Source organism: Sorghum bicolor, chromosome 4, assembly GCF_000003195.3.
Source record: "Sorghum bicolor cultivar BTx623 chromosome 4, Sorghum_bicolor_NCBIv3, whole genome shotgun sequence".
In the NCBI taxonomy this organism is placed as follows: Eukaryota; Viridiplantae; Streptophyta; class Magnoliopsida; order Poales; family Poaceae; genus Sorghum; species Sorghum bicolor.
In genome coordinates, this window is record NC_012873.2 from 20,664,317 (window position 1) to 20,690,096 (window position 25,780).

Below are 25,780 nucleotides of genomic sequence, written 5' to 3' on the forward strand. Positions count from 1 at the left end.
ACCTAACACTCTAGTTAACATTTTCAAGAGCTAAACAAGAAATAAACTTGGAGGCATTTGACTCATGGTAATGGTATGAAAAAACAAGTAATGTGGCAGTGGAACTGGCCTTCAAAAGCAGCCTGTGTGTGGTCATCTAAGTTGCCAACAAGTTCTCCAGCATGGCTCTCATTAGCTTGTGATGTAGGCGGCGCACAAATGTCACTTGGTGTGATACTTGCACCTTGCTGGGCAACCCTTGTCCTTGTAACTCTAGGTGTTTGGTCTGCAAAAACTCTCTTGCGAGACTGAAACTTGACTCCACCAGAATGTTGGTTCTTAGTTTTCTTGCGAGACTTCTCCTTAGAGCACTGCTATAAATGAAAGCATGGATTAGTCAACATAGTTTTAGAGAGTTATATTGAATTAGGAATAAAAACAACAAGACTTGACAAGATGGACGAACTAGCACCTTAGCATTGTCATTATCTATCGAACCTCCTTCCCCATTATCATCCTGTAAAGGATCATACTCAGACTCAGAGTCTCCACTTTGATACTTGTCAGACTGAACACCTTCACTTTGATTCTTGTCATGACCAGCAACATCTTGTGCCCAAACTCGGCTGTACTCACGATCAGAAAGTCCAAGTTCCTTCAGCCTTGCACTGTTGCTCATGCATTGTCTCAGGCGCACCATTTGATATGGATTGAGCGCTGGTGCTAAGATGACAAAGAAACATGACCAGCATATTAATAATATAAGTAGATAGTTCATGACCAGCATATTAACAATATGTAAATAATTAATTAGTATATTAACATTTCTTTAAAAAGGTGGACAGAAGACCCCTAAATGTTTGGAATGTCTACGATACATGTTGACATGCAAAAGAATCTGCCATATATGGACCTTACAAAAAAATCACTGACAGCTAGTAGCAGAGGTAGGAACAATCTCTCATAAAAAAAAGACAGTTGTACAGATTAGTCTCCTCAACTACCTTTGTTCACTTTGCTAATTATAGCCCTTTTGGTTTCTCTCAAAAAACAGGAACAATATCTCAAAAAAAAGACAGTTGGACTATACCTGCTATAGGACATCATTTTGGTTTCTTTGGCACACCCTTCGGCGCCATAACAAGAAGTTCTTGGTGCTGGCAATACTAGTGGCAGGGTTTGGATCCTTCCAGGAACGAGGGATGTGGTGATGGAGGGGTCCTTCAGCAGCGACGGGTGGACAGAGGCGAAACCTGAAACAAATTGTAAGAGGGCCAAGTACAAATTAAACCCAATATACACAACAAAGCAAGATTACAGGCTTCAGAAAACATGCAGGCATGGCGGCGGTGGAGCATACCTTCAAGCAAGCACGCCGATGAGCTAGGGTTCCGTCGATGGCTTGCGACGGCGACGGGAGGGGCTTGAAGATGGCGTTGGGCTGCGAGCGTCCAGAATCTCACGGACCAAAAGGACGCGACGGTCGGTTTGGGAAGGCCGCCGGCGAGCTGGAGGCTAATGGGTGGCGGTGGGTGCAAGCTGGACGCCGCCGGTGAGCTGGAGGATGGGTGGCGCCGCCCGTAGGCTGCAAGGTCGCCGGTGACCTAGGGTTTCATGAACAGCAGCTCCATCCAAAGACTGCGAGATGGAGTCTGGATGGCGGCGGCTGGATTGGAGTTTGGCTGGCGGCTTGGAGGGAGGATGGATGGAGCACGACGGTGGGTGGGGATTGGAATTGGGTGCGGTCGGATAATTACCCAGGTACCCCTGTAAATTTTCAGATGGAAGTGAATCTGTATGTTTTCTTTACGCGCCTAAGGGTAGTGAGGTCATTTGGGTCTGCGAAATATTTCGGGCTGCCGCCAGATTGCGCGCCGAGCTGCCTGGGCGCGTGGGATTTTTGCCTTTGGTGAAATTGAAGGCTCCTGTTTTGGTTTGGATCCCTTAGATAATTATATATATACATTATATGTTATATAAAATGGTCCCTTTATGTTGATAATGATTAATAAAAACTATAGATGTTAAATAACTCGTAAGTAATATAAAATAGTGCATGATCAAATTTTGGCCAAATAAGTAGCATGTAACTGCATACACGTAGTCCATCATGTCACGATCTGTTTATGTTGATAATTTTGTTATTAGTCGTATTCCACCAATTCTTAGTCAAGTGTGCCAAACAAGTAGCGATATATAACATGCACATATAAAACGCTTTTGGTAGAGAAGTGACCCTGTCCTAAGTATGGTGCATATCATGACTGATTTGGTGAGGTGCATCACGAGGGCATTCTATGTAAAGTGGTACATCATGCGTGCTTTGATTTTAATCCTAATCCTAGGGAAAAAAAGGGAAAAAAATAGGACAAGTCACGTAAAATCGCGTGCTACGCGGCCAGTGGGATTCGAACCTAAGACCTCACCCTCGCGCGTACCCTCCTCTACCACTCCACCTATCACTTGGTAGTGTACATATTAGAGTTTAGTTCCCCACATATTATCCTAAACCGAGCATAAATCGATTATTTAAGGCCCTAAACGGATTCCAATGGAAAAGTTGTCAACTACAAAGTTTCGTAACTTTTCAAGATCTACAACTTTTATATTTGAGATCTACAAAATTTGAATTTCAAATTTGAGAAATTCAAACATAGTTTCCGAAGTCATTGCTTTTGTGAAGTCCTATGAACTCATTGTTTGTCCTCAAAGAATGATCCTCTGGAAGGAAATGGAAGTGCCCAAAATAATCAATTTTGCCCCTTAGGGCATGTGAAAGTCCTATAAACTCGATGAGCATGGATGTAACAAGATACACATAGGATTTTAGTTTGATTAATAGAAGTAAATGGTACAAACTATGAAATTAAGTCATATAGCGTTAGCACAAACATTGTACCAGTCATCAAAGTTGGTGCAGTGGTAAGTCACGTTAATTTTAATGCCCAGGTACTGGGTTCGAAACCCGCCTCCGATGCCACTTCTTTTTCTTTTTTTTTCTATTTACCAGTGCCGCACGGATAAAAAGGATATAGAACCACTTCTGGTCACAGCAGAGTACTTGGCACAATGGTAGGCACGGTGGTTTTTGAAGTCTCACATCGTCGTGGGTTCGATTCCCATGGCTGGCACACTTTTTTTTTGCCCCCTATATTTACCGAAAGCTAACCCAAGGCCATGCCCGTGGGTGGGCATTATGATGCTGGGCCGGTAAATGGATGTTGGCGTAAATAGATAAAAAAAACTTAAGTGCATATTTGGACATGTACTGTTAGTAGTTCTATTGGTAAGACATGTTTTTACTTTTTTTTAGGTCTTGTGTTCAAATCTGACAAATCACTTTTTTTGTTCCCATCCGCACTATAAGAATAGTTTTAGTTTTGCTATGTAAAAAATATATATGTTTTTTAGGTAAAGAAAAAATAATTTAATAGAGCGTCTTTTGGGTACTTTTGATAATAACATTTTCTATTTTTCTTTGCACTAAATATTGGTAGCAGGCCAACTGTTTTGGGCCAACTAGCGTATGACGAATTCATACGAGTCTGTGACGATCTTGATAAAAGCGTCACCAATTAGCGGGCTGAGAATATCCAGTGGGCTCATCCTTGACGAAAAAATGAATATCGTCACTGATTACATCTAGCAGTGGTTGTTAGCGACGATTTGTAAATTCGTCACCAAGAAATCGTCACGGATTCACAAATTTCTTGTAGTGATTCTTTGTTTTCCCTTTATTCCTTGAGGTTGCTCCGATGTGTGTCCGCTATCAAATCAACTACATACTTACCCTTGTTTATACTATGTCTACCATGCATTTCAATAAGTAATCATGTTTATAACCAAAGCTAGATGCGTTCACAATGCCTTCCTACGGGAAATTATAAATACGACACCCCTGAATACTCACGGGTTGAAATGCTACAATGATAGTTCTGTGCGCTTGCGGAGTAATTTATTCCTATAACTGAGCTATCGATTGGCGTACCCAAGTACCTTTACTTAAGATTGTAATCCTTATGCACCCACACGGCGCCGGGCCACAGCTTTGCATATCGTAAGTAAGGATGGTTAGGAAGGCCAATCTGGCAATTCTAATCATCAGTACCAGACTGCACTGCCTAGGCCAGCGCCGTAAAAGGCCTTGGTTTATCTTTCTGAAGTGATGGTGGTTAGGATATGCCAAGAACGTTTCTAGTGTTATTATTAAGGATGGACTAAAACTCTATCTTTAATAGTTTCACTAAGAAACGCCAACAACCCCCATATTTAAATATGTGCGTGAATATTTCATATAAAATTTTATCATAGCATATATGAATGGGTCTCCACTTGTAGTTGGAGATACATGAATTTGAACTATTTTAAGCCCATCATAGGGGATTTTTTTTGAAGTATGATATTAAAGATCTAATATTGGCATTAGGGGGAGAGAAAGCCTATGTTGAATGCCAAATATCATTTTCATGGAAGAAAAATGATCTTAAGAGAAAATATTCCTTAAAGCTTGAAGCAGGAATAGTATCACGCACTAAATCAAACAATAGTTTGACTAATGCTCTTGTGAAGCATGAAGCAGAGCATATGCCAGATATTTTTGAAAATGAGAGGAGTAATTTGAAGTTATAAACAAAAAGTTGTGTTTACTAGTAGTAAACTAAATGTGTATACTATGAAGCTAAAATCTACGGGAACGCCTGTGGGTTCTAGTTTAATGTATACTTGTTAAATAAATAAGAATAAACTCCTCTATTCTCATGAAGAGAACACCTCATGAAGAAGGTTAGGCACCTCATGAAGAGGATCATCACGAAGATGAAATCCAACACACTAAGCGCGCACATCATAGTGTTGGGTATGCAGAACAATAAATTATCTCTTGTTTAGAAAATGACAAAGAGATAGGATAATCTTACGTTGTGAGAGTATTAGGAGAAAATAATAGTTGTCGACAATGCTACCTCTATAATTGCAAATATTTCTCTTATGAGAACCCAGATCTAGAAAATAAAGTCCATGGCAAAGTCGCTTGAAGCGATTATATCGGGTCAATAAAGAAAGCAATTGAGGTTGAATCTCCTACTAAGAAGAAATAAATATTCTGCAATATCTCTGGCAAATAAAATGAATAAATATGAAATATACAGTTAGTAAGTGGATTCTAAAAATCCATATAGTTTCTGAAGAACAGAAATCGCAACATATGGAAATTAAATCTCATACTAAGTATTAAAAAGTCTAAGGTGGAATAATATATTCCTGAATGAATATTGAAGTCTCAAGAAGAGTATGTCCTGGAAGGAATAGTCATTGAATGACTTTGTAGTGAATAACACTATCTCATTATGTATATCACATAATAAACTCTTATATAGTAGAGAATATTTCTCATAGAAGAGAAATATTATTCAATAGAAATGAGAACATCCTTAAAGGATTTAATCCATGAAGGATTTTCCAGTCGATTCTTGAAAAACACCCTTAGTCCCTGAAGTGAATGTAGACTCGAGAAAAAATAAATTGAGGAATTCTAAATACCATGAAGGTATCATCGAAATACTCAGAAAGTGTATATTGTGATTTTGGTACAAAAATAATGGTGACTTTGGTAATTTAATTATCCCCTACATATCAAATGCAAGACTAGATTTATTGTTTAGTATAATCAAAATCCTGAAGATTTGTAGAATATATAATTTAAAATCTACTAAACAAGAATTATAAGTTTAATGCACTATCTACAAGATATTGCATATTGTAAATTATTTACCCCATAATCCTCTGAAAGGATTTATTACCCTGAAGATAATTCTATTTGTTTTGCACAACTAATAAGTGGTCATTTATATATGAAGCATATTGCTCTTGTTTATACCCATATAATTCATAGACGAATTATGAGCCAACTTTTGAAAGATATAGTATTGTGGTACTGCATACCATTAATTAAGCATATATTTGTGAACAGTGTGATTTGAACAAAAAAGTTCAAAATTTAGCATTATGAGGGGGAGCATATTTTATTAAATCTACCTTGAAGGTAAACCACTAGAATTGCAAAGATCAAGTAGATCATATTTGCTAAAACATTGAAGTTTATGGATAAATCATGAAGATAAATATCTATTCATGAAGAATAGAATATCATGAAGAATACATGACCACGAAGGTTGAATGTTGTACTCTTTTTTCTATGTGAGTTTTTACTTGAAGATTTCTCACACAAGGTTTTTAATGAGACAACATGTGCAATACAATTAACGAATGCAATGTACTCTTTTCTCCAAGAACAGTTTTTTCCCATTGGGTTTTCGGATGGAGTTTTTAATGAGGCATGTGCATATCGTGGTAATCGCCTAAGGTGGAGTGTTGTAAAACATGCGGACTTGATCCTACAAGGAAAAGAGAAGGATGAATCCTAATCCTAGTCGTTTGTACGTGGGCTCTTACCAAAACTCTTAGTCCTTGACAGGACTATATATACGTGGGAGTTCTATGTTGTAATCACCAATATTCAGAGGAATAAAAAAAATAGTCGCCCTATCTTGTGTCTATTTGTTCTTCTACTTTTGTCTACTATATTGATCATAAGAGACGGTTCGACACCCGTGTGAAGCCACTTCTTTTTGGTTTTGGTCCTATAAGGACAAAAGGATAATAGAATCAGCATCCAGCACACCCGATTTGTTGGCGCAATGGTAAAGCTGGAAGTTGTGAAATCGCACGATCTGAGTTCAATTCCAATTGTGTTTGCACATTTTTTCCCCTATTTTTGCTATTTACGAAAAGCTGAACTAAGACCACGCCTATTCAAATCCTACATAGCAATTTATTTGTGTTCCCAGTCAAACTATATGAGAACATTTTCAGTTTTGCCATTTAAAAAATATACATGTTTTTTTAGATAAAGAAAAAATAATTTAATAGATTATCTTTTTGGTTTGATACTTTTGGCAATCACATTTTCTATTTTTCTTTGCACTAAATATTGGTAGTGGGCCTACTGTTTTGGGCTAACTAGAGTATGATGAATTCAAAATTCATACACTGTGACGATCCTGATAAAATCGTCACCAATTAGCGGGTTGGGAATATCCAGTGGCTCATCCTTGATGAAAAAATGAATATCGTCACAGATTGCATCTGGCAGTGGTTGTTAACGACGGTTTGTAAATCCGTCATCGAGAAATCATCACGGATTAACAAGTTTCTTGTAGTGCTCGCCGCTCTGACCCGCTTCCAGATTGGCAGATTCTAGCAGCTGGTCGCCAGCCGAGGCCATCATCGCCCATCGCGTGTTTAGGCACGCATGGGAAAGAAGCACGCAGCAGGTGGCGGCGGCTGGTTCGCCACCGTCACGAAGGTTTTCCAGCCGTTGTCGGCCTCCTCCGCCTCTGGCACCACCTCGTCCAAGGACAAGGACAAGGATCCGTTGCAACACGGTAAACAGATAGGCGCCCCGCACCCGTCAATGCGATTTACCGTTCTAATTAAGGAGAAATCTGATGATACTTAGTTGGTATTATAATATTATTATCTTATCATATAAATTTGTTTTAATTTTTCGAGATTCTTAAAATGACTTAAAATTTGGGATGAAGTGAGTACTTTAGAGTATGAACGATGGGGAGAAACATAAAAGGTGACTGGTCAGTGACAGAGCAGTAGTAGGTGGGGAGCCCTTGTTTAGTTTTTGACACAATACTTACTACTGATGATGGGGCAAGCAAGCTTAAGATCGGGCGTTAAAATCAGGTGATGACTTTTTAAGGTGGCAGGTCTAGGGAATGATCAGCAGGCAGATCGCTTGCTTACAGCACAAGTAGGGAGGGAGATTTGGCGAGACTGACATGGCCATAAGGGTGACTTGGTGTGGACTCATACATCGATTCCATGGGTGGCGATGTGTACTAGTAGCACTAGTAGTGCCTGCATCTGCATGCCTGATGACCTGTTGGCGCGTACCAACGGGCAATGGCGTGCACCTACCAGACCAGCCCTACCGAGCTGAGTAAGTGCGCTTTTATGTGTGTGTGCGTGTGTGTGTGTGGGGTGGGGGGGGGGGGGGGGGGGGGGTAGCTACAAAAGCAGAGCACACACGGGTGGGCGTTAAATTGGCGCCATCGACATTTTCTGCCTCTGCCTTCCTCGCCGCTCCAACCCCTTTCAGATTGGCAGATTCTAGCAGCTCGTCGCCGGCCGGGTCCATCATCGCCCATCGCGCGTTTAAGTAGGCATGGGAAAGAAGCACGCGGCAGGTGGTGGCGGCTGGTTCGCCGCCGTCAGGAAGGTTTTCCGGCCGTCGTCGACCTCCTCCACCTCTGGCACCACCTCGTCCAAGGACAAGGACAAGGATCCGTTGCAGCATGGTAAACAGGTAGGCGCCCCGCATCCGCCAATGCAATTTACCATTCTACCATCCACAACTCGTGACGAGCTACGTAGCTAGCTAGCTAGCATTTCAATCGGCTGGCATGCCATGGTATGCTGCTAGCGAGCGACCGTTATATTCATGGCAATGGCGAGTGAATCGTGGGTGATGCATTGCATAGTGTGCGTTTCAGGACGGCGCCGTTGAGGAGGAGCCCGGCGAGGAGCCAGAGGTGCTGCTTTTGGAGCACTTCCCGGCGTCAGAGACATCGGCAGAAGCGAGCAACGACAACGAGGGTGGGGATGCGGAAGTGGTGGCACTGACAGCAGCAGTGAGGAATGGTCATCGTCTTCAGGAGGACGAGGAAGAAGAGGAGGAACTGGCCGACGACATGGAGCGTGCGAGGGCGCTAGCTGCCGCGGCTGAGGCTGCGGTGGCCGCGGCGGAGGCGGCCTCCAGAGTGGTGCGGCTGGCGGCACTCCGGCGCTTGTCGCGGGAGGAGCGCGCCGCCGTACGCATCCAGGCCTACTACCGCGGGTACCTGGTACGTATTTGCGCTATGTGTACTAGTAGTGCCTGCATCTGCATGCCTGATGACCTGATGGCGCGTGGCAACGGGCAATGGCGTGCACGGTGCACCTACCAGACCAGCCCTACCGAGCTGAGTAAAGTGCGCTTTTATGGGGCGCACGGCACGGCCGGGGGGCGGTTCCGTTCCTTGTTTGGGTAGATGGGCGCTGCCGTTAACATTCACGCCCAGAATGTGTCCACCGTACATACGTGCACCACCCTACCCACCGCAACTTTTGCTCTACTTCACATGCTCTCCGCTATGTGTTTAATTCGGCCTTTTTTACTGGCTCCTAACTGAAGTCGATCTGGAGTAGTAATTCTCTGTCTTCTAAGATTACGTATTAAGATTTGTCTTGGAGCGCTACTACTGCAAAGCAATTAGTAGTAGTACGTACCTTTCTTCTGAAAGAGCTATTTACCCTTTCACAAACTTTAGCAAATTAAATAGGACCAGGTATGTATGCTTACCGTTTCACACATGAAGCCAGTATGCCAAGTCATTATGACTTCTTCACCTGTCTTCGCTCTCAAACTTTATATTTTGTAAAGACACGATTGAGTTACGCTAATGAGTGGTCAAGCTGGTGCAGTGTTCATGTCTCCTCAATTCTCTATAATAAATTGCCGAATGCAACTATAGTTGCTACCATATCTATCCTCTAGAAGAAACTCTACCATCACATCAGACTCGTACTGCCAGCGATCACTCTGATGCCAAATATTTAAATTCTGAATTATTAAAAAAATGTTTAAATTAATCTTTTTAGTAAAAATTGGCTACTGCTTCCTTCGTTCTAGATACATAGCCAACTTTTGTTATATACTTAGACATATACTATGATACATGATAAAAATAATTATATTTAGAAAAACAAAAACATTTTATAATTTGAAATAAAAGGAATAGTAACTTGTAGTAATATAATCGTCCCTATCAGCGGGTTCTACTAATAAAACTCCAAATTAACTAGAGGAAAACTAGCTACTAACGAGGTCGTAGTTGAATCTGGTACTCCCTCCGTAGATTTACAAGTCATTTTAGATAAGGTTTGGTGTGGCAGAAGTGCCCAAAATAACACACCTTTGGAGTACTTGTCTTTCATTAGACACTAAGTATCCAAAAGATAGTTATTCAAGTCAGTTTCGTCGAGCACACCCAATGGGAAAACTCAAAACCATCTATGTTTTCATCCAGAATCCAATAATGAGTAGAGCTTACAATACTTAATCCATTCTATACAACCACAAGTCTCAAAATTTATTTATTACAGTACCAAGGTTCAAAGTGCATAAATAAAACAACGGAAATAAATATACCGAAGCGATACAAGGAAATCCAACTGTGCCCACCAGCGGAATCCTCCACACAAAGACAACTCCTCAAGCTGCACATGCAACAGGGTAAAGTAAATTTTGAGAGACTTGTTCGAACGGATATATTCCTAACCCTTGAGTACACAATGTACTCACAAGACTTGTTCGAAGGGATATATTTCTAACTCTCAAGGATTATGAAAAAGGCTTTATAGGTTGGTGTGCTATTTATTTTGCAGAAAGCATTACTAAGACTTCATCCTTAGATTTCATTTTATTTAACTGTCAATTTTACTTTCTTAGTTAACCATTCTAGGTAAGCACCTATTCTACTTTCAAGCAAGAGTTGAGCAAGCAAAACCATTTTACCAACATTCACCTTTCCAGTTCTTACTACGGTGCTAGACCATAGCTAAGTCGGACCATTGATAACAACGACGATTCGCGATTCAATGTATCCCAGCTAGGTACCCTGAAACACATGCCTCATCTGCAACCCAGGTACAAACAAGACTAACCCACTTCACTCCTAATGAGGGGTCTAGGTCCCTATCCAAACTTGGACCCTAAGCCCCCACACATAAGGCCCGGCCTTACTGCAGTGCTTAGACCTCCACCTGTCCCCGCCTACAATCAGTTAGTCCGGAAAAAGCCGGAACCCACGACAAGAGAGTAATGGTCTTCCTGCTCCTATAAGCAAGTATGTGCTCAGGATATTAAGTCTGTAACATGACTACCATCCACATCAATGGACGGTCCTCAATCGACACGGACAGGAAAAACAGTGTAACCAAGATAAGCCCCATGGCCGCGGAACATAACTTCTCACACCCACCGGTACCCCAAACCACATCCCTATCCGGTCACCACTTTCCATTTCCTTTTATCATGAATGAGTAGTATTTACCTACTTTGTGAGTAACGACGGGTTACCCACGCTAACGATAAGCCTAAGCAAAGCAGCTACTCGATCCTGTACTAGTAAGACTCATAGGATAGATATATTTATGTATATGGATTTTATATCATTCCTGCAACATAAATGCACAACATATATATAGTGACATCAAAATAGGGGTTATGCACTGGGGCTTGCCTTAGGCAGGCAGAGTGTCAGAAGTGTCAATCACGAGTGACTCCGGAAACTCTTCGAGATCGAACACCTCCACGTACTCCTCGATGATGTCCTCAAACTCCGGACTGTCGGGAGTCGTGTACCCCATCACCTCGTTCTCTACATGTATGCAATGATGATGCAAGACTTAGAAACTAAGTGGCCACAAGCCCACAACGCTACTAAAGAAACACATATGGTACTCTTTTTTTGGTACTCTTACTAAGCTAGCTCTAATGACTAAGATATTATACTGACCAGGAAGGTATTTTATACAGATTTCACTTACTCTATCAAGCACTTGATTTATTAATTAATTTTATTTTATTGACCAAGCTTATATCTAAGGCATATTTATCTACCCTTGTAAATAGTCTAGTCTTATGCTACAAAAATTGCAGAAAGCTTCTAATATTACAACTAGGCTACTGTAAAAATTTCAAGATCATAGTTATTACAAATTCATCACAAAAATTACCACAAGTTAAACATTTAGTTATTAAAGCACTTTTAAATGATTTTATGATTTCGAGAACAACTAAGTTAGGTACTAACAAAACATACCAATAGATAGAACGTGATTTTTGGAACACAACAAAATTACTTTCACTATTTTTGGACATCTACAAGATTTGTTATGATTTTACAAAGTCTAGCACAGAAACTTAATTATTAAAGCATTTTCTAATTTTTGCAAAAAAGAAAGAGGCATTTGACCCAACGCGGTCCACTAAGGCTCGGCCTATGCGACGATGGGGCGGAGCCCGCGTCCTCTGGATGTTTTGCAAAAATATCTCCGAGCTCTAGACAAACCTCGTGACAGACGACTCCACTATTTCTACAGAGAGGGACTTTGCATCTAAGACCTTAGAAAGACATGTCTTTACCACGGGCACACCCTTGGCATGCTCGCGCGCTACGGAGTGGCATGGGTTGACACCCAACTATTATGCTAGCCAACTTGGGGACTGAGAGAGCGAGCTAAGGAGCCGATGAACACTGAAAGGATCAAGATGCCCAAGAGGAGGGTGAATTGGGCTTCTCTAAAAATTTAAGCAACCTATAAGCTCCAATTCAACCCCTTGTGCCTAGTGTGACCTGGAGAGCTACCGGATAAAAAGGTTTGCAACCTAGTTCTAATCCTATTCTAGCATGGCAATTCTAAGAAAGTAAAAGCACAAAATAAATGCTGGAAAGTAAAGGAGTAGTGGAAGAAAGTGCTCGGCGATGTTTTGCCGAGGTATCGGAGAGTCGCCACTCTCCACTAGTCCTCGTTGGAGCACCCGCGCAAGGGTCTTGCTCCCCCTTGGTCCGCGCAAGGACCAAGTGCTCTCTACGGGCTGATTCTTCGACACTCCGTCGCGGTGAATCGTCCAAAACCGCTCACAAGCTTGACACGAGCCACCCACAAGAACTCCGGGCGGTCTTCGTGCCTCCAATCACCACCGAACCGTATAGGTGATGGCGATCACCAAGAGTAACAAACAAAGAACTCTCACTTGACCCAAACAAGGCTCTAGAGAGTGGTGGATGCACACCTGACTTTTGGAACTCACTAGAGAAGGACTCTCTCAAGAGAACACTCAAAACACAATCCTCTCTAGGCTCTTGCTACTCTCTTGCTCCACAACAAGTTTCTCTGATGTTCAAATGGGCAAGAGACCTCTCATGGACGAGGTGGAGGAGTATAAATACTACCCACGAAGTCCAAAGGTCAGCCAACCGTTTTCCACTGAAAACGGAGTCACCGGACGCACATTATGTTGCACCAGACGCACTGCACCGAGCGTCCAGTGCTCTATAACGGCTAACTGTACTTGCTTCTGACAGGTCACCGGACGCTAACTTCCAGCGTCCGGTGCACCGTCCAGTGCTCCAGGGAAACTTACATGCTCCCTGCGCATGGGACCGGACGCTACCCGGTGCGTCCGGTGCTAGCGTCCGGTGCTCATGGCAGGTTTGCAACCTCCCTGGGTGAGGGACCGGACGCTACCCGGTGAGTCCGGTGCCAGCGTCCGGTGCCTAACCCTAAGCACGACACTGTTCCAACGACTAAGGACCTCACCGGACGCACTCACAGAGCGTCCGGTGCAGAGTCCGGTGCCCCCTTGGGCACCCTAACTTCGTCGAAATGCGATCGCTCCAAAACGAAGTTTGTTCCTCTCGATCTAAGGACTATCTCTGAGCTGCCTAGTGCTAGGTTTACCAAGTGTGCACCACACCTAAACCTAAAACCTTGCCTAAGTCAAGCTACTAGATCAAACCCCTCTTAATAGTACGGTCAAAGGAAAACAAAGTCCTAAACTACTCTAAGTGCCCTTCTTCACCATACGACACTTAGACCTAGTCTAGTCTTCATGATGTCCATCCATCCTTTGAAAATCGAAACAATTTCCACTATTAAGTGGGCATGTACGTCCCTGTCCATCGAGTACCTATTTACCATGACCTTACCTATGACTTTGCCTCTGCAAAACACACGTTAGTCATAGTAATCAACAATGTCATTAATCACCGAAATCACTAGGGCCTAGATGCTCTTTCAATCTCCCCCTTTTTGGTGATTGATGACAACCTCGAGTATGAAAAGAGTTGAGGTTTTCAAATGACTTGGTTTCAATAAGCATGTTACAATAAGAGCAAAGGGATTAGTCATGCTTATATCCACCAAGTCCAATACCCTGCATCCAAATATGTGAGTGGTATACAACAGTATAATAAACACAAGGCTCATAAGTACATCGGAGTAAAATGCAGAAGCAAAAGAAATACGAGCCAAAACACATGACATTAAGATATCATAAAAAGCACAAGTCATGTCTCACAACCATAGTATTTCACACAAGTGCAATGCATAAACATAAACATGATGCATGGTGGAGTAGCACACATAAAAGTATCTCAAAAGAATTAGGACCCTCTCAAGCTCTCTCTAGCTCCCAACTCCTATCTCTCATACTCACACTCACTCACACTCTCTTCCCCTTTGGCATCAAGCGCCAAAAACCTAAGAAGTCGGTGGAGGAGGTGAAGCAGTGGAGTCCCTCGGCACGGCCTCGAAGCGAGCTGCATCGTCTGAACTGTCGGCCGTCGAGGCAGAGGAGGTGGAGTGACCCTCTGAAGCTGCACGGGCTGGCGAAGCGGTCCGGGTCTGCTCTGTAGGTGCGGGAGCTATCACTGGCTGTGCTGGCTGCTCGAGTCCTGCTGACGAAGCTGGCACGGACTCAGTCGCTGTAGCTGATGTCTCTGGTACTGTGGAAGACAGTGCAAGCTGCTCGGACGACGCTACAGACGACGATAGACGCTCAGTAGTGGTGACTGGCGCCGTAAAGGCGGCTGGAGCCTGCAGGGGTGGAGGCGTAGGGTCACCAGTCAGAGCACTGTAGGAGAAGCTGAGGTGCGGGTCTGTCGACGAGTCCAACACTAGCTGTGACGCTGACGCTGACTGAGGAGTGAAACCAGAGCGGAGAGGCGTGAACTGCGGTACCTGCTCAAAGCCAGAAGAGATAGCACCCTGGGAGACCTGGTGCTGAGGCGTCGAGAACGGCTGACTCTGAGCGGGTAGCTGGAGGGGCTGCTGAGACAGGCTCTGAGTCTGAGGCACTGGAGTGGGTGGCCTGACAGTCAAAGTGGCTGGAAGCTGTATCTGCGGAATCTGAATCCCTGAGGCGGCCATGATAGCGACCATCATCGCTGTCTGCTGGGCCTGGAACGCAAGCTGCTGCTCCTGAAAGGTGAGAAACTGACGCTGGAGCTCGTCCTGCGTAGCCTGCATGGCTGCATTAATGGCAGCCTGGTCCCTGTCTCTCCTCGCCTGCTCCTCAACTGCACGGCGCTGATCTGCCCTCATACCCTCTAAGATAGCAAGTAGCGCTGGGTCTGAAGCACTAGAAGAGCCCCCTGCCTCGTGGTCATGTGCTCTAGGAGGGAGGTCTGACACTGACGGCTGATATTCATCATCCGAGCTATCTGAGGCGAAGTCAAACTCTCACTCAGCCTCTGCATCTGCGAAAGCCCCAATGGCTATGTCCTGCTGCTCCTCTGTCTCTGGTACAGCTGCTGTACTGTGAGTACCCCTAGGAGAAGGTGGGGGCACCTGTCCACGTGGTGCACGAGGAGGTGGAGTAGCTCTGAGGTCGTGGTGCGCTCGCAGCATCTGCCTGGGGTCGTAGTGGGGGAAGACTGTGTCTGACTCTGTCAACTCCCTCTGCAAGTGAGCTGGCAGGGGTAGTGGCCTGGCACTGTTGACACCGTTTTTGGGCGCGTGTCCATGATCGGTAAAAGTGTAGATCGGCAGAATAAGGCGGTGGTGTTTGGTCTGCAGAGAGAGTTGCCGATGGAGATGGTTGCCGATGGAAGGGTGAGTGAACGTGATTAAGTCCATAAGTGGTGACATGTCTGTGCCGATGGCTACGACAAGGAAGTCTGCCGATGATATAGAGAGAAAGTCTGGGAGTTGATGATCGGTATGTGGAGGTGTTCCAGTTTGTTTCGGAGGGATAGTTTTACGTTTTCCTTAGTTATTTAAATCGTTTTGTATACGGATTCTGTGTAATTTGGAATTCGAGTTCTAGTCGTGTCTGGTTGTAGCTCTTTGAGCAGGGTATAAATGTAGACCCTAGGGCCTTGTAATAAAAAATCAATCAATTAATCAAATACACATTTTTACTCATATTCCAAGCATTTACTTTTTCGACGGCTTCGTCATACTTTTTCCTTTCCACTATGAGTTCTTAGGAATTCGTCGACTTAAGCTCGGCGTGTTCTCAAGTTCCGCGTGAATACCTCTTGGCCGTGACATCCGGGCGCATCGCTGCTGTCGGGACCAAAGTATTCGAGTTACCACCTTTACCGATAGTAAGGTCAAATCGGCTGGCACGCCTTAACGTTTAAATCGGGTATTAGCCCTTTGTGTTTGCAGATCAGCTTTTGCACCAACACATCTTTTGGCATGCCCGGTGGGACCAGATTCAAGATCAAGATCAACATGTCGACTTCCGAGTTTGATCAAGAAAACGTCATCCCCGTGACGGAAGCCAATCTCAAGGATGAGCAGAAGCAAGCTATTGCTAAAGCCATAGAGGATTACAAGCAGCAGTGCCTGAGGTCCTTCAGCATGAACAGGAGCGGCGAAGTGATTCAGAAGGATGCACTGCCGGCGCCTCGGCAGGTCACTTTTGAAGCCAATCCTGGCAAGCTTCAAGAGATGGTTGATAGCGCTATCAACCGTGCTTTGATCAACCAAGCTGGCGTACTGTCTAATACGGTTTTCAATGCCGTGGCAAGAACTTTCAAGGAAGGACAGATGCCGCCAGATTATGTGGGCCCTACTTATCATCAGCCAGGGTCACCAGTGGTCACAGCTCCATCGGCTGCTGCGGCCGCTGCGGGTTCACAAACTACCGTTCCTCCAAGTACGTTGGGAGTCACGAATACACAATCTACGCCGATGACAACCAATCCACAAACTTCAGATGGGCAGATTAAACTAACTACAGTTATGTTGGCATCGGCAATGTCAGGATTAACTCTTCCTCCCAACTGGTGGGGTTATGGTATGCCTCCAGAATTAACGCCGGGTACGTCGCAGACAACTGATATGAGAGGCAAGACTCCTATGGCATCGGCTCCTCCCAATGCGCCGATGAACCAGAGTCCCCGGTATACTACAACTACTACTGCAAGATCTCATATCGGGAATCCTCAAGATCCAATGTTCTAGATGCCTAATCCATCGGCGGATTCAATGCTGATGCAACAGAGGTTTACAACTCAACCAGGGTATGTCAGTTCGGTGATCATGCCCAATTACCAGTCATCGGCAGGGCCTATGCCGATGAACGCTAATAACGGATGGCTTGGGCAGCAAGTCTTTCCGCAAACGCCCCAACAGAATCACCAGGCTACAGGGTTCCAGCAAGGACAGGTCTTTCCCGGATTCCAGAATCACGGGATCCCTAACCAGCCAATGAATCTCGGGCAGCAAGTCGGTGGACAGCAAATTGCCGGGCAACAGCTTGGTGGTCCACAGATTGGAGGCCAGATGATCAACCCAATGTTCCATGCAGATCGAGCACCGCACCGACGCGTGGAGGCGTACCAGCAGGTGCCAGTTCCGCAACCTCCTCATCGGCAGGATGCCGATGCGTACTGGTCCGATAAGATTGCTGAAGTGATGAGAGACCAATTCGGGATAAAACCCAAAGTCAATACTTACTCTTATCGGACACCGTATCCTCCCGCGTATGATTTGATCCCGCTTCCACATCGGTACAAAGTACCGGATTTTACTAAGTTTTCTGGGCAGGATGACACGTCGACCATGGAACATGTCAACAGGTTCATCATCCAATGCGGAGAAGCTGGTAACAGGGACGAGTTGAGGGTTCGCTTATTCTCGTCGTCATTGTCTGGATCGGCTTTCACCTGGTTTATATCATTGCCTCCCAACTCAGTGATTACTTGGGCCGATCTATAGAAGCAATTCCACAAATACTTCTTTTCTGGGGTCCATGAGAAGAAGATCACCGATTTGGTTAAATTAAGGCAACGCAATGACGAATCGGTTGAGAGTTTTGTACAGAGGATACGGGAAGTCAAGAACAAATGCTATAGCCTGGTTCTGGATGATCTGCAGCTAGCCGATTTAGCTTTCCAGGGTTTGTTGCCACACATCAGGGACAAGTATGCATCTCAGGAGTTTGAAAGCTTAAGTCATTTGGTGCAGAGAAATTCTGATCAAGATATCAAGCCTTTCGAGCCCAAGAGAGCATGGAACAAGAAGGTATCGTTCGTTGATGAAGCAGCAAGCTCGGATTCTGATGAAGAACCGATCATCGGCTTGGCAGAATGGGTGAAAAATAAGAAGCCGATGTCTTGTCCTTTTGGAAATAAAGAACCAGAGAAGTTCGCGTTTGATACTGCTAAGGCCGATAGGATATTCGACTTTCTACTTCAGGAAGGTCAGATCAAGTTGTCACCTAATCACGTGATCCCATCGGCTGAAGAATTAAAAAGGATGAAATATTGCAAGTGGCACAATGCAACTTCTCACGACACTAATGAATGCAAAGTCTTCAGACAACAGCTGGAATCGGCTATAGAGTCTGGAAGAATCAAGTTTGATAGTTCCAAGACCCAGAAGCCAATGAAGATTGATCAACATCCTTTCCCAACGAACATGTTGGATGCTAAGGGAAAGGCCAAGGTCCTGACATCGGAAGCAGCTGAAAGAAGTGCATCGGTGGATCCTCAGCATCAGGTCACTACTGCCGATGCCAAAGGAAGAGGCTTAGTCCAGGAAGGAACTAGCTCGGGAAGGCCTCCCCGATCTGGTATCGTGATAACTCACAAAAGGCCTCGAGAAACTTGGCAGCAACGTGAAGACCGATATAGGCGCCAGCAGGAGGATTATCGCCGGGAGGAGGAAAGACGCCGACAGGAGTGGAATCGGCATAGGGATCACTGGAGTTGCCCGTTCTTCATCCATTGTTGGGAGGAGGATATCAAGCTTCCCACTGTCAGAGATTGCCCTGAGTGCAACGGTTATGATCGGTACGACAGATCCGATCGGTACTATCGTGACAATGATCGACGCTTCAATGGGCCGATTAGAGGGAGAGCATCCGTCCATGATCGGCTGGGAGGCAGGCTCAGCGTGCATGATAGGCTTGGCGGTCGTGTCCAATATTTTCCCAGGAACCAGGAAGAGCTCGAAGAGATGGCCAATGTACGGGTTCCCGATGAGTTCATCTTCTGCAGGGATGCCAACACTTATCGGATGAAGTCAGGGGAAAATTGCCGCCCATCGGTAAGGCAGCAGCAACTTCCTCCCTGGTGTCCGGAGGGATTGACCAGGACCCAGAAGAGAAGATTGCAGCTCGAAAGGCGAGAGGAATTGAGCAAAGGGGAGAACTCCGGACAGTCTGGGGATCAACAACAATCAGACCCCAAGGGGGGAGGTCCATCGGCAGATGTCAACATGGTATTTATGTTGCCGATGGAGTTCCTTGCGCCATCCAGTGATGATGAGGTGGATTTTTCCGACCAAATAGCTCAGTTGGCTCTAGATCCGATGACGGCTATATTTGAGAAGCCTGCCGATGATGAAAGGCAGCACCTCAAGGCTCTGTTTGTTCAAGGAAAAGTGGATGGTCAGCCAATGACCAAGATTCTAGTTGATGGTGGAGCCGCTATTAATATCATGCCATATGCAGTGTATCGGAAGCTTGGAAAAGGGGATCAGGATTTAACCAAGACCGACATGATGCTCAAAGATTTTGAAGGGAACGTGTCTCCAGTCAAGGGGGCGATATGCGCAGAATTGACCATCGGCAGCAAAACCTTGCCGACAACCTCCTTTGTGATCAGTGGAAAGGGTGCTTACAACCTGCTGTTGGGAAGAGATTGGATTCATGCTAATTGTTGCATTCCATCTACAATGCACCAATGCTTGGTCCAGTGGGTAGGTGACAAGATTGAGATTGTCCCAGGGGATTCTTCTTATGTCATCGCATCGGCAGAGGCAGATACCTATGAAAGGACTAGGTGTATTTCAGGAGAGATTTGGGAAAAAGATTTTCTCAAGGTTGCCGGTTACGAAATTCCACCGATCCAAGCAGTCGGTTCTAACGAAGGTTTTTAATGGATAGGTTCGCCGATGATGGAAAGTTAGGCCAGGGGTTCACATCGGCCGATGATCTAGTAGAAGTAGATATAGGTAGTGGTGATAAATCTAGACCCACTTTTATTAGTGCTAAGTTAGATTCTGAGTGTAAGCAACAGTTGACTGATTTGTTAAAGGAATATAAAGATTGCTTTGCTTGGGATTATACTGAGATGCCTGGTTTGGACCGATCAATTGTTGAACATCGGTTGCCTATCAAGTCTGGATTTCGGCCGCATCAGCAGCCAGCTCGCCGATGTAATCCTAACATCCTCCCTGACATTAAGGCCGAAATCACCAAACTTATTGAAGCTAAGTTTATTCGGCAGTGTCGGTATGCCGAATGGATTTCCAATGTTGTTCCGGTCTACAAGAAGAATGGGAAGCTTCGGGTATGCATTGATTTCAGGAATCTCAATAAAGCTACGCCGATGGATGGATACCCAATGCCTGTTGCCGATCTGTTGGTTGACGCCGCGGCTGGGCATCGGATCATCAGCTTTATGGATGGTAATGCAGGCTACAATCAAATATTCATGGCTGAAGAAGATATTCCAAAGACCGCATTCAGATGTCCTGGCCATGTTGGGTTGTTCGAATGGATAGTCATGACCTTTGGCTTAAAGAATGCTGGTGCTACTTATCAAAGGGCCATGAATTTTATTTTTCATGAGTTCATCGGTAAGTTGGTGGAGATTTATATTGATGATGTGGTGGTTAAGTTTGGAGACTTCGCAAAGCATCTTGCTGATTTACGAAAGGTGTTGGAATGCACGAGGAAGCACGGTTTGAAAATGAATCCCAATAAGTGTGCATTTGGTGTATCGGCAGGGCAATTCCATGGTTTCATGGTTCACCAGAGGGGGATTGAAATCAGTCGAAGATCTATTGATGCCATCAATAAGATAGTAGCCCCTACCAACAAGACTGAACTCCAGTCCTTGATCGGCAAGGTAAATTTTATCAGAAGGTTTATATCTAATTTGTCTTGTAAAATTCGTGCTTTCCGTCCTCTTCTTAAGCTGAAGGCCGGTCAAGAGTTTGTTTGGGGAAAAGAACAGCAGTTGGCTCTGGATGAAATCAAGAATTATTTAGTGAATCCTCCAGTTCTGATTCCACCTCAGCAAGGGAAGCCCTTCAGATTGTATTTGTCTACCGATGAGATGGTCATTGGTTCGGCTTTAATTCAGGGGTTTGAAGGAAAGGAGCGTGTAATCTATTATTTGAGCAGAAGGTTGATTGATGCTGAGACCAGGTATTCGGCTATTGAGAAACTGTGCCTATGCTTATATTTCTCTTGTACCAAGTTAAGGCACTACTTGTTATCAGCCGAATGCACTGTTATTTGCAAAGATGATGTGGTCCGGTACATGCTATCTATGCCGATTATGAGTGGCAGGATCGGTAAATGGATTTTGGCGCTGTCGGAGTTCGATCTGCGTTATGAATCGACTAAGGCAGTTAAGGGACAGATTATGGCCGATTTTGTAACTCAACATTGTGGTATGGTGGAAGCTTTGGAAATTGTACTTCGGACACTTTTCTTTGATGGATCCACATGTGACCGGGGGGCAGGAATCGGCATAGTACTAGTTTCCCCTCGGGGAAGGAAGTATGAGTTCTCTTTGCCGATTGTTGCCACGTCAACAAATAATCAGGCTGAGTATCAAGCTTTAATAAAGGGATTAGAGTTGTTGAGAGAAGTTCATGCTGATGCTGTTGAGGTCTTCGGGGATTCTATGCTAGTTATAAACCAATTGGCTGGAAGCTATGAATGCCGAAGTGAAGTTCTTATAGGTTATTACGAGAGGAGCATGCAACTGTTAAAGGAATTCAAGGATTTCCATTTAGAGTATGTTCCTCGATTGCATAATGAAGAGGCAAATCGGTTGGCTCAGCATGCTTCGGGATATCAGCCCATGATTAATGCAATATCGGCAATTGGTGCCGATGATTGGAGAAAAGAAATCGTTGATTATTTGAAAGATCCATCCAAGAAAGTCGAAAGACGAGTTCGGTTTCAAGCAACCAAATATGTGCTCCTCGAAGATGAATTGTACTATCGAACTATTGATGGGATTCTTCTCCGGTGCTTAGGAGATGATGAAGCTAGGAGTTTGATGGGAGAAATCCATGAAGGGGTATGTGGAGCACATCAGTCGGCTTTCAAGATGAAGTGGATGATTAGGAGAAATGGATATTACTGGCTGACCATACTTGAAGATTGCTTTAAATATTTCAAAGGGTGTCAAGGATGTCAAAAGTTTGGCAATATTCAAAGAGCACCCGCATCGGCCATGAATCCTATTATCAAACCTTGGCCGTTCCGAGGATGGGCTATTGATCTGATCGGCCAAGTTTATCCACCGTCTAGCAAGGGGCATCAGTTTATTTTGGTTGCCACCGATTATTTCACTAAATGGGTTGAAGCCATTCCTTTGAAGAAGGTCACGTCGGCCAATATGATTGATTTTGTGAAGGAGCATATCATTTACCGATTTGGAATCCCTCAAACAATTACTACCGATCAGGGTACTATGTTTACATCAGGGGAGTTCGATGAATTCGCAATCGGTATGGGGATTAAAGTATTGAATTCTTCTCCTTACTATGCTCAAGCCAATGGGCAGGCCGAGGCGTCCAACAAAGGAATTATTAAGCTTATTAAACGGAAGATTGAAGAAAATCCTAGATGGTGGCACACATTGTTAAACGAAGCCTTATGGTCCTATCGGATGGCTTGTCATGGATCAACCAAGGTTTCACCTTATCAGTTGGTGTATGGACATGATGCAGTGTTGCCTTGGGAAATTAAGGCTGGATCTAGGCGACTATCTTTTCAAGATCAGTTGGCTGCCGATGATTATGCTACTCTGATGACAGACGAGTTGGATGATCTAGCAGGGCATCGGCTAAGGGCTTTGATGAGCATAGAAGAGAATAAGAAAAGGGTTGCCAGATGGTACGATAAGAAGGTAAAGGCTAAGGAGTTTGCCGATGGAGACTTGGTGTGGAAATTGATTTTACCGATTGGGACTAAAAGTTCGAGGTTTGGAAAGTGGTCTCCCAATTGGGAGGGTCCCTATCGGATAAGTCGATCGGCCCCTGGTAATGCTTACATTTTAGAAACTCTCGAAGGAGTCGAATTTCCCAGAGCATTAAATGGAAAATATTTAAAGAAGTACTACCCCAGCATATGGGTCGATGCATAAAAGTTTAAATGCCGATAACACTCCTATCGGCTGGATTAACGCGTATCTGGGGTCGGACTTAGTGTTTCAAAAGTTGCCGATAACAGTCCTATCGGCTAGATTAAAAACAACGAGAGAACTGGAAGATGTATCGCCGATGAAAGCTTCATGTGTTCAACAGCGCCTGGATCGTCGATATGGCGCGCAGCCGGATTTGGTCGGCTTCTTCTATCTCCTTTACGTCGTCATCGGCAGAGTCTTCTATCGGTTTCAGCTTCTTCAGCTGCAGTGCTTTGCGACCATGGGCGTTTCGTTCTTGTTCAAGAAGTTTGATGGTCTCTGGCAACTGACTCTCTTCCTGTCGGGCTTGAGATAGAGCGTCCTCCACTTGCTTGAGTTCTGCCAGCAAGGCTTCTCTTTTTGCCGATAAATCAGAAATCTTCTGTTTCAATGCGTCGCCTGACGACTTCAAGGTACCGATGGTCTTGTGCTTCTCATCGGTCAGGAGCTTCTCTTTCATCATCTCCTCAGAAAGCAGGGTTTGAGCAACTCTATCGGCAAGGCGCCGAGCGGCCCTCTGGTACTGCAGCTGACGACTCTCCAAATGTGGGGCCTGGAAGAGGGTTTCCTCGGCATCGGCGGGAATCTGGCCTCTGAGGGCCTTGAACAGAACCTTGGCCGGGTCAGAATCCTCGACCAGTTGAGCCATGTCTTGATGAAGGAGGGCTGACAATTCTTCTAGCTTGGCTCTGATCTCTGCCGATGCGATCCCAACTGCCCGAGAGGAACTTGCTTCTTCACCTTCGTCTTCGGAGATATCAATGGCGAAGGAGAATAGGCTGTCGGGAGAATCTTGTTCCTGAAAAGGAAAACGAAGTGAGTTATTCTATGATCAGAGCATCGGCAAATAGAATTGATTGAGATTGGATGGCTTACTTGCTTCAAGGCTATCTCTTGCCTCTGACTCGAAGACACCGATGGAGCCACGGATTGATCGGCCAGAATTGCCGATGGAGCTACGTCAACTGAAAATTAACAGAAGGGGTTATAAGACCGGAAAAGAATAAGTTCATCGGCAGTAATAAAATGTGTTACCTTGAGGAAGGGCAGTTCTTGTCTGGATGGAAGAGACTACTGATGCTATAATAGAACCTGCTGGATCGGCAGTTGGTTCGTGCACGTCAGCCGGTGTGTCTTCTGGCTGAGGTACTTCTTGTTGAGGTTCTTCCACCTGTGGTGCTTCTTGCATTGGTGGGGAAGATGGTGCTTGCTGCGTCTGGACTTCTGGAGAAGAAGGGGAAGACTCCACCGGGATTGGAGATACCTGAGGAGGAGGGGGAGTTGTTACTCTCTGGCGCTTTGCCTGTGCTCTGGTACCTTTGGTACCCTTTCTCTTCTGCTGGCTGGACTGGGGGGCATCGATACCTTTGCTTTTGGTCCTTGCTGATGCGCTGGTTTGCTGATGCAAAAAAAAAGACTTATGAGTATCAATGTAGCAGATGTAGAAGGAAGATCGGTATAAATGAAAAGGTTTGGCAATTACCTTGAAGGCCTGTGCCAGAGTAGAAGCAGCTACCGATGGTGATGTCTGAGTTCTCTTGGTGGTAACCTTCTTGAGGCGTATGCCTCGATGTACGATGGCGGCCAAGGTAGGAGCGTTGTTGCCGATTGAGGAGATTGGACCTGATGGAAATAGGTCAATCGGCTTGCCACTCCTGCTAACAGATGGGGGGGTGTCATCAACCTGAAAAGTCCCACAGGGAGTAAGTTACCAATGGACATAAGAATATAAAAAAAATGAAACAGCAGTTCGAAAAATACTTACAGTGCCATCGGAAACTTGGTACTCGGGATCGATCAAGCCGCGATATGGGAGAGCCGATTTGCAGAACAGATGTTCCTTCCACTCTGCCCACCATTGCTTGTACGCCTGAGTGATGAAGGCGACCGGGACCCACTCTGACAGGTCTACATCTTTATCGGCACTTGATGGCAGCTGGGCTACTCGAATCCATTCAAGGAGGCTGGTGATGGTTTCCCTGGGCTTTATCACATCGGCATAACAGAGTGCAATCGGCAGCTGGCCGAAAGCTAACTGACGAGATAGTGCCGATGGATTGTAGAATTCATAAGTCTCGGGGGAGGTTTTTCCACTGCCAAAGAAGTTCACTGGTATGGCTCTGGGAGTCACCAATGCCATCATCACTTCATTGTCTTTATCAAGAGCCTCGTCGAACGGGTTGAAAACCAGAGGAAATACGGTGTCTGGGTCATCATAAGCTAACCATGCTCGCTAATCTCTGGTCAAACCCTCATACAAAGTTTGGAAGAATCGGCTGAGCTGATCTGGATTACCCCCTGAACCAGGCAGAACTATGACAGCTTCACCAAAGTTTAAGGGAGCACGTGTTGCCGATTCCTCTTCACTCAACACATGGTTTTCGGCTATGTCCCTTGGGAAACGCTGTGTGAACAGGTTAAATTCGAGGCGCTTGTGCAGGTGCAGATTGAGCCACATATTGATAAACCACCAGGGGCCTCCTAAGTTGCCAATAGACTGGCCAAGCAAGAGC

At 44.9% G+C, this 25,780-nt stretch overlaps 1 protein-coding gene and 1 long non-coding RNA gene across 3 annotated transcripts in view; one reads left to right on the top strand and one right to left on the bottom strand.

The window, feature by feature from the left end:
* On the bottom strand, positions 115-1,732 carry LOC8077771. Its single transcript, XR_002452756.1, has 4 exons — positions 1,340-1,732; positions 1,070-1,232; positions 452-702; positions 115-350 (listed from the first exon to the last, which is right to left on the bottom strand). It is a non-coding gene; the product is annotated as an uncharacterized LOC8077771 (long non-coding RNA).
* Positions 8,062-25,780, top strand: part of LOC8077772 (protein IQ-DOMAIN 1) — a 35,004-nt gene continuing 17,285 nt past the window's right edge. Inside the window, exons 1-2 of one of the 2 annotated variants that reach the window (XM_021458475.1) lie at positions 8,062-8,356; positions 8,532-8,894. In XM_021458475.1, coding sequence (XP_021314150.1) covers positions 8,216-8,356; positions 8,532-8,894 — 504 coding nt within the window. In that variant the 5' untranslated portion in view covers positions 8,062-8,215. The remainder of the gene's footprint in view (positions 8,357-8,531; positions 8,895-25,780) is intronic. The other variant, XM_002451944.2, reaches the window with a different exon arrangement.